Source organism: Oratosquilla oratoria, chromosome 36 (assembly GCF_046742065.1).
Source record: "Oratosquilla oratoria isolate Oo_2021 chromosome 36, ASM4674206v1, whole genome shotgun sequence".
NCBI lineage: Eukaryota > Metazoa > Arthropoda > Malacostraca > Stomatopoda > Squillidae > Oratosquilla > Oratosquilla oratoria.
In genome coordinates, this window is record NC_134812.1 from 14,903,487 (window position 1) to 14,919,707 (window position 16,221).

The following is a 16,221-nucleotide window of genomic DNA, read 5'->3' on the forward strand; positions in this document are numbered from 1 at the left end:
CCTCGGGAATTAGATTAACTTCCAGGTTGGAGAGTTTTATAAGGTCAGTAGCTCAGTCGGCAAGGCGACGGCAGTGAGAATTCACGAGCCCGACTCGAATCCGGGGACGACAGTCGGAATTATTTGGTCTATAAATTAATTTACTGACTCATCTACGGTAATTGACGAAATATTTGTAAGTTTCTCCTACTTTTCTCACAATTCTGTCTGCATTTAACCAATTCTCTATTTCTACACGTAGAGGTATATACGCATATATGTATAAACAATCCTATTGTAGTGACGTGATGCATCCTACGACCCGTCACACACTGATCAAAGAAATCTTCAAGTTCCTGTAGTTGGCAAGCGTAGTTCGCAAGGGTGTCCCTGCCAGCCAGCGGTCAGCCAATCAGGAACTTGGAAGGCTCCTCACGTTCCCGCCAGCCTCCCTTAAAAGGTCGGCGTTTCGCCGAGATGGGCAGAACAGTACCGACCAGACTGACCAGCGCACAAACTACATCTCGTCCAGTCTTCTAGCTGTCCCATCGAGCCTCGCCGTCATCATCTGCTACCGCCTCGCTGACGTTAGGCTCCACGTCCAGCTACAACCATAAGCTCCACTAAGCTGTGGCCTTAGTCCGAGCTTCACATATATTTCTCATGTGACACTTCTAGTGTCGCACCTTGTGGCTAATTACCAAAAGAAAGAGATTAGATATTTTGTGTTGATTTTCATTTGTCCTGCCGTTGTTCCGAACTAAAACTACTACACTATCATATGAGATAGTACAAGGATCTTTATAAGTAATAGCATAATGATAATTCAAGGGATAGGGTAGAATTTGGTAAATATTTGGAATAGTTCCGTAGTTTATCTCTGGGCCACCTCAAATCACACAAAAATATAATAATAATAAAATAGAAACAGCGGTATTTGAAGTAGAATTATTTTTCTACTCGATCATACCAGTACGAACAACGTCGACGAAAACTAAAATTTACTCGAATGCATGCAGCTGATCTGTGATGTAAACAAATAAACGTGAAAGGTATACGGTAATAGTACATTGGGAGGAGGTAGTACACAAGTAAGTTTATACCATATTATTCCAAACTCCGTTGTGGAATTTATATGAAAAATGTGCGAAAAATGAAGGGTAAGGGTAACATAACGTAATACAGATAGTTTTAAAAACATGGCAATTTAGAGGCCTAAACTCTAAAGTCCGAACTGTTTCTTGTAAATACAACTAGGTAAATTTAAATACACACACGCACACATATCTGTCTCAGGACATCTGCCTGTGACTGTCTCTGTTTATGCACATGCATGCCTGACTCTGTGCATATGTATTTACCTAGTCACCTTTAATAATCTTATTAAATTGTAGGTACGCCCACAAAAAAAAATTAAATTATTGTTGCATATGAAAGATAACTTTATTAGAAACAAAATGCTTTTTAAATTTTTGAAATAGCTTGAAAAATAAGGGAGATACGATTTTTTGAATTATTTTTTAGCCCGCATTTTTGGCTAGACTCTACCATAACAGTGTTAGAATTACAGGTGGTAATTTGTAAAGATTTCTGTAAAGAAATACACATTAACTCTAAACCACTGGTCCAATTTTATTAAAATTTGGAATACTTGGGTTTTATGGATCAACAAATCACATGAGCATGTCACCATGTGCCATGTCAAAAACAATGTGAGACATCTCCATCATACCATATTTACCTTTTCATGGCAACCATGAAGCTGTCAATTTTCAGATTATCGTCAATAAAATCCAAATCGCTGGCCCAATTGACATGCAACTTGGCACGTGAAGGTTTTATGGGTCAACAAATTACCCGAGCATATCAATAACACTGCAGGACCTTCCTCTTGGACCATTTTTACTAACACCTATCATGTTGCCAATTTAGAAGTAATCAAGATTTTACAAACCGCTGGGCCAATTGACATGCAACTGGGCATGTGAAGGTTTTATGGGTCAACAAATTACCTGAGCATGTCAATAACACTGCAGGACCTTCCTCTTAGACCGTTTTTACTTACACCTATCATGTTGCCATGTAAACAAAATCAAACACGAACTGGACGCATCAGATTCATGGGTGATATGCCTACATATAATGCCGCTAAGCCCAAACATCAAGTGATCAACGATCTTAAGCTTCTCATTTCCGAGAGAAAATAGGTTGATAAACTTGTTTGTGTAACTTAAAGTTATGTTTATTGATGCCTTACCTTAATATTTTTACTCGGAAAACTATGTTGCCGAGTTTGATAACCAAATTTCTGTTTAAATCGTTGAATTTTTTTTTCTATATCAAGAATTGGGCATACACTTGCAAAACAACAAGGTAATTTGAATATCTTGCGCATGCACTGAACGCGGGAAGCATTCAAATTAAACCAAACCAAAGCTAGTGGGCCGCAACAAATGGCGATGTACACAGTACATGGTCAACAGTGGCGCCGCGCGTGGATTCGGGCATACCTATATTAAAATTGTAGGTTTCTCTGACTATTTCGTTTATCTGCTTGTCTGGGGACATGTTTTTGGTAATAATTATGGTATTATTTTAGTTGTGCACACTTATGCGATATAGCATTAGAAAATTGAATATTAATTTTGTAAATTATAATACATGAATGTAATATGTGATTTTCCTGGCAGAAATAAAAAACAAAAAACCTTGCTACAAGCAAATTTACTAATGAACAAAGTCACTACGATACGGTATGGACGCCATGCCAGTCCAGTCACTATCAGACAACCACTTTCACATTGTGGACTGGGTGTTCTCTAACTCCAGGTGATGTTAATAAGCGCTGTTACAAAGACAATAGGACTTCCTTAGACTTTATGAGAGAATGCGGGGTTCTCCTGTTGTCTGTTAATTGCCCAAGGTACAATAATAATCAGGCCGTCAGCATCTGTGATGACGACAATGACCCGGATGATCTTTAGAATTTGAGGTACCAAATTACTAAACATTATGTTATGGAGGTTAGTTAGGCTAGGTTAGAATAGACTAATTTATCATCCTTTCGTTTCTTAAACCTTGGCACCTATCAAAACAAACATGGCGTATCATTCAACTGCCCTGACTTCGTCCGTTAGAAAACTGGTTTTTATCAACTTCTTTGTTATGAATTTCCGCCAAGAAAATCGCATATTACTTTGATCTATCGTAATTTACAAAATTAATAATTTCCTATTGCTATATTGTGTAGGTGTGCACAACTAACATTTTACCATAACTACTCCTAGGTCCTTTTCAGAACTAATTTTCTTTACTTCGTTTGTACCAATTTTGATATATATATATATATATATATATATATATATATTTTTTTTATTTTCTTTTTTTTTTACTTTTTCCATATGCCATTATACTACATTTCTTAACCCCTTCACTCCGGGCCAAAATCTCGTGCGATGTTGCGTCATAATACTCGCATTATATAAAATAGTCACCGCTGTATTACTCGTTCTCTCTCACCCATGAATTTTGATAACCATAGAAAATATGATGAAGCCAGTTTACAGAGTATGGGGGTCACCCAGGTACAACTACAATAAATATAATCAAGACACCGACATCGGCATCCTCGCGTACCCACTTGCTCCTCATGACGCCTACGTAGGCATCATCGTAACGGAGGGGTTAATGTCGAAGTTCACTTCCCACTTTTGTTTCTGCATGTGCACATGCATGACTGCCTCTGTGTGTGCACATACATGACTGTCTCTGCTTGTGCTCATGCATGGTTGTCTCTGTACATGTGTGTATTTACCTAGTTGTATCTTATGGGAAGGGGAGCTACACTCGTGTCCCATCTTTGTATCTCGCCATATCTAATTTATTCTTAAATTCTTGTATTGTTTTTGCACACACTATTGCTTTGTCTAGTATGTTCCATACATTCACCACTCTGCGGGAAAGCCATTTTTTCCAGTCTCTTCTATAACTGTCCTTTTTGAGTTTCTTTCCATGCCCTTTTGTGTTTCTCTTATCCCAATTTAGTTAGTCATATGTATCAAGGATTTCCACACCTCTCATAATTCTGTACATGGTCAACAAGTCACCTCTTTTTCTTCTCTGTTGTTCCAGAGTTGGTAGTTCTAGTTTGGACAATCTTTCTTCATATGACAGTTTTGATAGTGTTGGGACCATCTTCATTGTTGCTCTCTGGATTCTCTCAATCTTCCTTATATTCTTTTTAGTACTGGGTGCCCATAGTGTTGCTGTGCACTCCAATTTATGCCTTATCAATGTGACTAGTATTTTCTTTACCATTTTTTCATCCAAGTTAGTGAAAGCCACTTATATTGATCATAGCAAGTTATAGGATTTGCCGACAATTTTGTTTATATGTTTGTCAGGGGACATATCTTTTGTGATGATCACCCCCAGGTCTTTTTCAGATCCGACATTCTTTACATACTTTTCACTAATTTTACTTTTTCCAAATTTCATTATGCTGCATTTCTTAATGTTGAAGTCCACTTCCCTCTTCTGACTCCATTCCCAGACCCTGTTCAGATCTCTCTTTAGTGAGTCACAGTCTGTTTCAGTGTATTTACCTAGTTGTATCTTACGGGAAGGGGAGCTATGCTTGTTGTGTCCCACCTTTGTATCTCACAGTGTCTAGTTTGATCTTAAATTCATGTATGGTTTTTGCACACACTATTGTTTCGTCCAGCTTGTTCCTCTGTGGAAAACTATTTTTTTTTCAGCTCTCTTATATAACTCATCATTTTTATTTTTTTTTTCCATGCCCTCTTGTGTTTCTCTTGTCCCAATTTAGTAAATCCTCTCTATCAAGTATTTCCATGCCTTTCATGATTCTGTAGATGGTCAGTAGGTTGCCTCTCTTCTATGTTCCAAAGTTGGAAACTTTAATTTAGCCAGTCTCTCCTCATATGACAAGTTTGAAAGTGTTGAGACCATTTTCGTGGTTGCTCTCTGGATTCTTTCAATTTTCTTTATATTCTTTTTGGTACTGGGTTATCATAATGTCACAGCGTACTCCAGTCTAGGCCTTATTGGTGTGGCTAATTTTTTTTTTAATAATTTCTTTGTCTAAATAGGTAAAAGCCACTTTTATTGATCTTAGCAAGTTGTAGGATTCTCCAACAATTTTGTTTATTTGTTTATCAGGGGACAAGTCATTTGAGATAATTACTCCCAGACCTTTTTCTGATCCCACTTTCTTTACTTCCTTTGTTCCAATTGTGTATTGTCCTGATATTCTTTTTTTTTCCTACTTTTTCTGAACTCCATTATGCTACATTTCTTAATGCTGAAGTCCACTTCCCACTTCTGACTCCATTTTCAAACCTTGTTTAGGTCTCTGTAGTGATTCATAGTCCGTTTTGGTTTTTACTTTCCTCAACAATTTAGCATCGTCTGCAAAGAAACTCATGTAATATATTTTACATTTTAATCCATGTCATTCACATTCCACATGTCATTCACATACCATGTCATTCACATACCATGTCATTCACATACCATTCACATACCATGCAGGAAATCCTCCATCCAGTTTAGTAGGTTGCCTTGTATCCCTCCTATGTTTTACATCTTTTTTTAATAATTTATTATGTGGTACTTTGTCGAAGGCTTTTTGTAAGTCTAGGAAGCACAATCAGCCCATCCATCGCTTTCTTATATTATATCTATTAGTCTTGAGTAGAAACAGATTAGATTTGTAGCACATGACATTTTCTGTCTGAATCCTAATTGTCTCAAATTTATTATATTATTTTCTTCCAGGTGTTTTACCCATCTATTCTTGATAATTTTCTTGCAAATTTTGGCTATAGTGCTTGTTAGAGAGACCGGTGTGTAATTAGTTGGTTCTTCCTTGTTTCCTCCTTTATATATTGGTACAATGTTGGTATTTTCCCAGTCCTTTGGTATTTTTCCTTCTTTAAGTGAGCAACTTATGTTAAATATTTTGTCCATTAGTTCTTTTTTGCATTCTTTAATATCCAGTTTGCAATTCCGTCTGGGCCATGCAATTCCCTAACATCAAGGTTTGTTAATTGATCCATTATTTCTTTTTATGTTATTATTTCCCTCATGAGGGAAAATCACACTTCACTTCTTATGTCCCAGTACTGTATGTTTTTTCTAGTGAAAACTGACTTGAAGTGATTGTTAATTACTTTGGTTATTTCTAGATCTTCTGTGTATTCTGTATTTCCTTGGCATAGTTTCACCATATCCTCTGTATTTTTAAGTTTACCATTCACATATCTGTAGAATAGTTTGGGTTGATCTTTACAGTTTTCTATGATGTCTGTTTCATAGTTTCTTTTTTACTCTCTGTGCACTTTTACATATTCATTTCTATAGTTTATATATATTTGCTATTTTCCAGCGGGTTAGGACGTCATTACTTGCGGTGAAGGTCGAGGGGATTGCAGTTAGAATCCTGCCTCCGGCAAAGTTGAACCAAGGGCATGGTTCATTAAATTCCATGCTACAAAGTCCTCCGTGAGGGGCACCGTCGTAGCCTTCCGATAGGAGGGAGTTTGTGACATTAAACCATATCATCTTTTCTCCAACTTTTCCAAGCTGTATCTCTTCTATCTTTTGCCTCACTGTATCTTCTGTTGAATCAACATTTAATGTACACCTCTTGTTTCTGTCTTGGTACATATTTGTTTTTTTCCATTATATATTTCCATCAAGATCACCCATTTCTCTTTCACTTGTGTCACTTCAATGTAGAATTTTTCCCAATTTGCATTTTGAAAATTTTTCTTAAGTTTTCCAAAGTGCATTTTATTGTACATCAATCTTCCTTTTCTGTACTTTTAATTTCTCTCCATATATATTTCTTCCTTTAGTTTATCCTCTATTAGTATATGGTTACTTTCCAAATGGTGTCTTGTATTCAATTTTCTTCACAATTTCAGGTTCTGTTGTAAATATTAAATCCAGTCTCGACAGTTCTTCATTAATTCTGTATCTGGTATTTTCATTGAATGTGTCATTATATGTTCCATGGTCATGTCCAGTAATACATTTCCCCATAGATCCTCTCTGCCCTTCACTGTCATCTCCCAACAGATTTTTTTGCAATTAAAATCCCCCATAAGAAACTGGTTACCTCTGTCCTTTAGTATCTCATTTAATGAATGCCTTGTATCACCTAACATTTTTGAATGCTCGCTCTTTTTCCAAGAGCTTGTTTTTGGGGGGCACATAAATCACCACAAACTTTCTACTTTTCATGTCTCTGTCTTCGACTTTTATCATGATAATTTCCACATTGTTTTTACCCTCTGTAACCTTCATCACATTTGAATTTTTCTTGGCCGAGAACATGATTCCTCCCTGTTTCTCATTTCTGTTTTTAATCCAATAATTGTATAACCTGTGTCCAACACTATTAGGTAGTATTGGACCCCTTAATTTCGTCTCCACAATTCCCATTATGTCTGATTTTTCATCTGACAGGTAGTCATTTAATTCGTTCAATCCTGAGATTAATCTGTCAATGTTAGTATAAGCCACTTTTAAATTTTTTTCCTTCTTTATCCTGTTTTCTGTTTTTGTTTCCCTTTGATGTACCATTTTCTCAGTCTCGTGTGTATGACCCTCCAATAGAACTTGTTTTCGATCTCCCTTCTTTTCACATTTTTTTCCTTAGCTTTACCTCATAGTGTCTTCTCTATTTCCTCAACACTCATTGCACTTTTTATCCATATCTTGTTATAATGTTCACTCCTTGCCAACTTAATTGTTTTTTCTAATATGTCTTCTACTACCATTTGTGATCTTAGTTTTATCTTAAGGGGTTGGTTTCTTTCTTTAGAATATTGTCCCATTCTATACACCTCTATATCTTTCTCTACTTCCTGGTCACCATCTTGTATTTCTTTTAGAATTGATATTGCTGTTTCTTTTTCTTTCATGTACCTCACCAGACCATGTTTTTCCTTTAGTCCATGTACCACAATACTTTTTTTCCTATCCATTGTATATCTAACCCAATTTGCCTTTTCTTTAATTACTTGAATGATTGTATCCTTTGTATTTTCCTGCATCTGTTGCTGTAATATTTCTTTAAAAAGCAATTTCTTTATTTTCTCTGTTTTCATTCCATTTCTTAATCTTTTGTATACTTTTCTCACCTAAGTTTTCTTCAATTCTTTTAGACAATGCCTGTATTTTGTTATTTACCTCTTTAAGTTCTTACTATTGGTAGTATCATTAATTTTCATCTTTTCATTTTCACATTTAACTTCCATTAGATAATTTTTTAATCCCCTTAGCTCATTTTTTAGTTCAGAATTTGTTTTCTTCAGATCAGACTTCTCCTTGTTAGCTTGGGTTAAACATTCTGCTAATTCTACAATCTCCTACCTTAGTTCTATGAATTCATTCTTCCACCATTTTCTATTTTAACTCATCACCATTTCCATGTCTAAGATTTGACTCAAATTTCTTCTTTTGTACTTACCAAAACCAGAAAAAAGAGTCTTCATTATACAGTTGGAATCTTCCTAGCATTTCAAAGCTTCTGTTAACATTTGAACTCAGTGTGGTACCCCTAGATGGGTCTGCTTTTGAGTTGACATTCGGCTCAAAATCATCGTTTTTATTTTCTTGCATTTTCTCTCATTAAATCTGCAAAGAAATCATTTTGGGTAACCCCAATTGCTCCCCCTCCCATTCAATACAAACCAGATCTTCTGTTTTCCTTGCACTATTTAGAATTTTTGTCTTATTCGCTAGCCTTTGGAGCTCATTTTGATAGGTGTTGACAGCTTGTGTGTGTGTTTAGTTGTATTTTACGGGAAAAGAGCTATGCTTGTAGTGACCTGCTTTTGTATCTTTCAGCATCCAGTTTGATCTTAAATTCTTGTATAGTTTTTGCAGTCACTGTTTTCTCATTCAGTTTGTTCCAGATATCTATCACTCTCTGTGGGAAGCTATTCTTTTTCAGATCTCTTCTGTAATGATCTTTTTTAAGTTTATTTTCATGTCCTCTTGTTTTTCTCTTGTCCCACTTTAGTAAATCATCTCTATCAAGGACTTCCATCCCTTTCATAATTCTGTAGATGGTTAGTAGATCTCCTCTTTCTCTTCTTTGTTCCAGGGTTGGTAGTTCGAGTTTATCCAATCTTTGTTCATATGTCAATTTGGAGTGTGTTGGTGCCTCCTTTGTCGTTGCTCTTTGAATTCTTTCTAATTTCTTTATGTTCTTTTTAGTACTTTTTCTCCGGTTCAAGAAATCTTTCATCCGTTCCAATAACTTTCATTGTACTCCACCTATTGTTTCAATTTTTCTTAGTAGCTTTTTATGTGGTACTTTATCAAATGTTTTTTGTAAATCTAAGAAGGCACAATCTGCCCATCCATCCCTTTCTTGTTTTATTTCTGTTAGCCACGGGTAAAAGCATATCAGGTTTGTGGCACATGATCTTCCACATCTAAATCCAAATTGTTTGGGATTTAGTATTTTGTTCTCCTCCAAGTGTTTAATCATTTACTTTTGATAACTTTTTTGCATATTTTTGCTATTGTACTTGTAAGGGAAACTGGTGTATAGTTGTTTGGATTTTCTTTGTCCCCTTGTTTGTATATTGGTACAATATTTGCATTTTCCCCATCTTGTGGTACTTTTCCCTCTTTGAGTGAGAAATTAATTATCTTGTGTATTTTGTCCGTTAGTTCATCAATACATTCTTTCAATATCCAATTTGCAATTCCATTTGGCCCATGTGACTTTCTGATATCAAGGTTTTTTATTTGGCCCCTTATTTCTTTCTGTGTCATTGTTATTTCTTTCAATGGGGGATCTTTCTCTTTGTCCTTCCTCCCAATTTTGTGAACTTTCAATTGTGAATACAGATTTAAAATGTTTGATCATAATTTCAGCCATTTCTACATCATCTATATATTCATTATTTCCTTTGCGCAGTTTCACTATTTCGTGTTTGTCTTTCAGTTTGTCATTTACATACCTGTAGAATAGTTTCGGTTGGACCTTGCATTTTTCTATTTTGTCTTTTTCATAGTTCCTTTTTTCTTCCTTGCACATTTTTACATGTTCATTTCTTAGTTTGATGTATATTTGTCTACCTATGTACTGGATAAACAACTATATCATTATTATTATTATTGTTGTTATTATTATTATTATTATTGTTATTGTTATCATTATTATAATCTTTGTTATTGTTGTTGTTGTTGTTCCATCCATCATTTCATTCACATAGATTAAGAACATTACTAGAGCCAAAACTGATCCCTGTAGTGGCCTGCCATTCACCTCCTTCCAACCTGATATCTTATACTTTACCATCATCTTCATGAATCGATTATTCATAAATTTCTTCATTCATTCCAGTAAACGCCCTTTAACTTCTCCTGTATTTCATTTATTGTGAATGAAAACTCAGCAAATATGAAATTCAAAACCTTCCTTAATCCAAATGTGGTTATCTGTCAGGATTTTCCTGTTTTTCAAATACTTTGGTTCATGCAGAGAAGGTTGTATGAAGGAATGACTGTGCCCCAAATAGTTTATGGAACAAATATTTAGAATGCAAGGGAGGCAGAAAGGAAGAGTGAATGTGTTTAAGATGAATTATTATAAGGCAGGTGTTACAACAATGGAGGTGTGACATAGAATAGGGTTGGAAAGAGAGATATCAGATAAGATAGATCAAAGAATGCTGAGATGGTTTGGAGCTTATGAGGAGAATGATTGAGGAAAGACTAGCAAAGAGAGTGCAGAGAGCAAAATTGGATGGAGTGACTTTCAGAGTAAGACAGAATGAGGTGGATGGATGGGATGAAGGGGGCTTTGGATGCATGTTTTTTTTGGAGGGGGGGCTTCTGAAAGCCTGCATACATCTCAAAATTATAAGAATTTGTTATTATGTTTCTCTTTTATTTTAGAAGCCACAGATCAAGCATGAACTCCACCATATCTAGAGTTGTGAAACCTTTGCTGTTTTGCACTCCAGCTTTGAAGGTTACAAAACGATTTTTGCCACAAGGTAAGTAGTTGATCACATTTTAAGTGTGGGGATGCTCTATGAATCTATGAAGAACCTGCTGTAAGACTCTTGGTAATCACATCCAATACTGTCTATAACATCCTCAGTTTAGTGCCACAAGTAATTTCTATCCATGTGGCTATTTGAAATTGGTGCCAAATCATCACACCAGTCATGTCGCCAATGGCGACTGGTAAATTTTGTCTGATTTGCTGCCAATTGCCTGAAGCCATAGTTGATTCAGACACTACCCAAGTAGATTCCTGCATATACACAGAAATCAGTGGGAGTTAGTACCTTTGAAAATGACATCTACATGCAGTGTATTGTCCCATAGTTCCATTTTCAAAGTCCTCTAGCATGAAGATTGTGAAATCTGTGGCTAAAAGGTTAAACAGTATATTAGCCACAGTGGCTACTCAGGGTACACTGTGGCTAAGATACTTTCTCATCAATTAGCCACAGTGGCTAAAAGGATTTTAGGTCCATTGCTAATCCTGAAATAGGTTCTTCATATTTTGACTAACACCACATGATTTTATCCAGAAGACAAGGGAATCTTAATTTTTTAAGACCTCTCATACCATACAGCTAAATGAAATATGATATTTACCCAAGAAAAAAATTGCCACTGGTGTGATAGAGCAGAATAACGTATGCCACTTTGTTGAAAAGATAATCCTGTTCCTAAAAAAGTCAGGATTTAAAGATGTCCCACCATATGGATCCTCTTCAGTACAAAGATATTGTACAATCATCAGAATATTTACCTAACTGTATTCACTTGATTGCATTATAGAGGAAAAGATCAGTGCTCCTTGGATTCTGTCTCCTACTCTCCAATTTATTATACATAGCCTCAAGTTCATGTACAAATCCAACTTAATCTATGTCCTTGTTTTCCAGTTATTATATTTAGATTTATGTATACTCCGATGTTTTGTATATTATCTTTGTACTGAAGAGGAGCACTAATTGGGATAAAAACATACACACATTTTTCATTTCTTCATAATATTTTAGGACTTATTTCATTTCATCAAAATGTTATTACTTGTTATTCATTTTAAAATGTGAAGGCTGTATGTAAAGACTGATAAACCACTAGGTTTGTGGATATATCTAGATGGAAATACATAGAACTGGGGAATGAAATAAACTTCTTTTTCAAAATTCTAAATAGTTATATTAGGATCTATGTACAACATAATTGCAGTAGTTTTCATATGTTAATATTGCAGATAATATCTTATTTCTGGGAACATGGAGGCTGAGCAGATTAGGGTACTGGTATCTGGAGGCAAGAAGCTTGGTGGAGATTAGAATCAGTTTTCTGATATCTTCTTGTACAGACTAAGTTTCATTGTATCATAAAAAGATTTTTGCAGATTTTTTTTTTTTTATAATTTTTTCCTTAGTTTACTTTTTTCTTCCTTCATAAAAAATAAGGATTTTGCCACTTCTAAGACATATTATTGTTCTAGTAATTGACATACTTTTTCAGCCAAGGAATAGACTCCTCTATAATTAAAAGATGCAACCCCTGTAATGAAAGGTCTATACTTCAGCTTAATGAAATTAGTGTTAGCCAGAATGATTTATTAGATATTAGTTTTAACAATTTAACTGCTGTTGACAGATTGTATATTTATTCAGGGTGTTGTCAGGTTACTTTATTGGACAAGGGAAACCCATGCACAGTGAAAAGGTTAACACTATCTTGATTAACCTTTTCACAGTTATTCATGACTACATTTCTTCAGGCTGCCACCAGGCAATGTTATTCAGTCAAGGGAAAATCCCCTGCACAGCAAAGGTGTTAAAAACATTTGTGGATAATGATTTTTCATGTGTGATATAATGCAATGAAATAATGCTATTCCCCACACATTTTTACATATGTGTAATGTAATCCAGGGAAATACCTATAATTCACTCTACATATTTTAATATGCAATGTACATACATACTAGTTATTTCATTACATTGCATTCACATAAAAAATGGGGTAAATAGTTGCTACTTCACTACATTACATTGCAGGTGACATACTTTAATGTCATATGCAATGTAATGTAGTGAAATGGCAGTTATTTACCTCATTTTTTATGGAAATGTAATGTAATAATGAAATATCTAGTAGTACATTAAATCCAGTATAGAAGAAAACCTTACAAACTGATCTTTCAAGCACACTAGATATCAGAGCTTATTGAAATTATGCTTTAAGACTACTACTAGATGTTGGTGGTAGAATTTAATGAAATTACTTGATGCTGGAAAGATCATAGCATGCATGATTTTTAAGTAGCTTCATCTCTCATATTTTTCTCTTTTCCTTCACCCAGCATTGAAAAGGTTCTACAAAAATGTGACTGTGGCTGGATCAGGAGGAACGTATGAAGTTAATTTAGATCATCGAAAACTGAAAACTCCATTAGGAAGTGTGTTTCAGGTACAGTACTTTAAATGTCACTTTAATCCGGTGGTTCTCAAGATTTTTTTCCCTTGAAGAACCCTTAAAATTATTTTCATATGATGGAATCCCTGCTTAAAATATACATACATAAATGCATACTTACACACATCCTTACAAGAAATTAAAAACAAACTAGATGTTGCAAGATACGAAGATAGGTCACCAGGAGCATAGCTCCCCTTCCTGTATGATACAACTAGGTAAATGCATGCAACAATAATCATAATAAATGCATGAATTGAGATTTTACAGAAACCACAGGGAAATCAAAAGAATGGAATACTAAACGTTTTTGCTTATTAAGACATCTTAAAAAAAAAAAAAACATATATCAAGGGCTTTTTCCCCTTACAAGGGATGTAGCCAAAGTCAAAAGGTATAATTCCACTTTCACCCATTTCATCCCCACTTACTCCATGCCTATTCACCACCCCTCCCTCCCTCTTTTCTTGGCTCCTCCTGGATGATAGGGTATCCCTGCATCTCACCCACTGCCCTGGGTCAGAAGCAATACAGCAAGACACAGCACATCCACAGGAAGGCTGCTTCATTTAATTGGTGACCCCCCCCCTCTGTCCCCTCATGCAAAAAAAGAAACAATAGGGAGAAATACCTTTGGGTTACGTCAGAATATCACTCACATATAACCACCCTCTAACCCATTCCCTTTCATGCATCACAGCATCATCCATACACAACCATTCTCTAATCACCCCCATCTTCTGTCTTCTCCCTTCCTTCCTCAACAGACATCCCCCTCTTTCTCAACACCTTCGTTATCCCATCCAATCTCATCCTTGGCTGCCCCCTACACATACCAAAATGTCTTCTCCTCCTATAAGGGTGATGATCAGCCAAGTCATGCATCCACCCTTTACCCATCAATCACCCAGTTGTTTCCCTTTTATCTTAGTTCCTTGTAGATGTTGGGCCATCCCTGTCCCACACCCATGCCCTAGCTCAAAGTAATGCAAAAGGGCACATCCACAACAGGGCCTGACAGCTGAAGCTTGTTTAATTTCACTGCTTTATTACATGGTGACCCTTCCCCTTTGTCCACTTGTGAGAAATACAGAGAAGACAAGAAGAAATTCCTTCAGGCCATGTCAATTTATCATCCATTCATAACTACTCTCCACACATGCCTATCTCTTTTCCTCTCTCATCCCTGCTTGATAGACGTTTTCCTTTTATCAAAGACCCACTTCACCCCATCTATCCACCTCATTCTTGGTCTTCCCCACAAGTTCACTCCATCTACCTCTGCCTTCCACATTGTTTTGTTAGCCTTCCTTCCTTCATTCTTTCCAAATCCCAAACCATTCTAGTATTCTTTGATCAACCCTATCTATTGTGGATACATAAGTTGAACAGACAGACAGTCAGCACATGTAATACATATCACACTGTATTGTATGTCATACCATGTCTATGTATTTCCATGTATCCTTATATATGACCTTACTGTATCTTGCAGTATGTGTTACCATGTATAATGTCTTGTCTCAGTCACATTTATACTACTGCTCCTAACATGAAGTAATGTAAGGGAGAAGAGTGAATGGAAAAAAGTTTGTGAATGGAAGAAAGGGATGTTCTTTTCATCTGCTCTGTATAATTTTGATTTGATGATAAGGGGGATTGCTATACAATAAAGTGGTGGGGCTAAACCAGGTTCAGCTATTGGGTCCTGCGGTTGAGGTGCTGTTTTGCTGCATCACTTTTAACCTGAGCAGTATGATGGGAGACAGGGATAACTCCTTACCCACTAGGTACTAAGATGGGGGGGGGGTGTTAAATGGGTCTTATTGTTAATGTAGTGTGTGTGTATGCTTTGAGTTGGCCACCCCCTCTTACATACATACATACATACATACATACATACATACATACATACATACATACATACATACATACATACATACATAATTACATACATACATACATACATACATACATACATAATTACATACATACATACATATATACATACATACATACATCAACAGTTTTTTCCTCTTTACAATGGAGGTAGCCAAAAACAAAGGCATAAAGTCCACTCCCACGCATTCCATCCCCACATACTCCACTCTCATTCACCCCTCTCTCTTCCTCATATCTTGGCTCCTCCTGGATGATGGGTCATCCCTGCATCTTGCCCACTGTCCTAGGTCAGAAGCAATGTAGCAAGACACAGCACATCCACAGCAAGACTGCCTCATTTAATTGGCAAATCTCCATCTCTGTCACTTCATGCAGAAAAAGAGAAGATGGGGAGAAATCCATTTGGGCTGTGTCAAAATATCATTCACACATACTCTCTCACCCCCCATCCCCCACCCACCCCCATCCATGTATCACAGCATCATTCATACACAACCATTTTCCACTCACCCCTATCTTCTGTCTTCTCCCTTCTTTCCTCAACAGTCATCCCCCTCTTAGAAAGGGAAAAGTCCCTTTGATATGTATCTTACTCCACCAAACTTCCCCAGACATAAGTTCTACTGAGAAATCACTCCCTTGACAAATAATAATATTCATATTAGAACAGATGTGTTCAAGACACCACCTAATATTCAAGCAGTATCAACACAATATTGGCCTAACCACAGACTCAAATTGCCCCAGTTGGAATCTCCTCTCAGAAAACACTGAAAATCCCATCCTACACAACCTTGATCTTACCCTATCCAGACAGCATCACATCACCTT

At 36.2% G+C, this 16,221-nt stretch overlaps 1 protein-coding gene across 3 annotated transcripts in view; it reads left to right on the top strand.

The window, feature by feature from the left end:
- Positions 1-796: 796 nt before the first annotated feature.
- The window catches only part of l(2)k14505 (ATP synthase mitochondrial F1 complex assembly factor 2 homolog l(2)k14505), a 35,403-nt gene continuing 19,978 nt past the window's right edge, over positions 797-16,221 (top strand). Inside the window, exons 1-3 of one of the 3 annotated variants that reach the window (XM_076174466.1) lie at positions 797-827; positions 10,927-11,027; positions 13,376-13,482. In XM_076174466.1, the coding sequence (XP_076030581.1) occupies positions 10,943-11,027; positions 13,376-13,482 (192 nt within the window). In that variant the 5' untranslated portion in view covers positions 797-827; positions 10,927-10,942. Of the gene's footprint in view, positions 828-925; positions 1,071-10,926; positions 11,028-13,375; positions 13,483-16,221 lie in introns of those variants that run through there. The other 2 variants (XM_076174465.1, XM_076174467.1) reach the window with 2 other exon arrangements.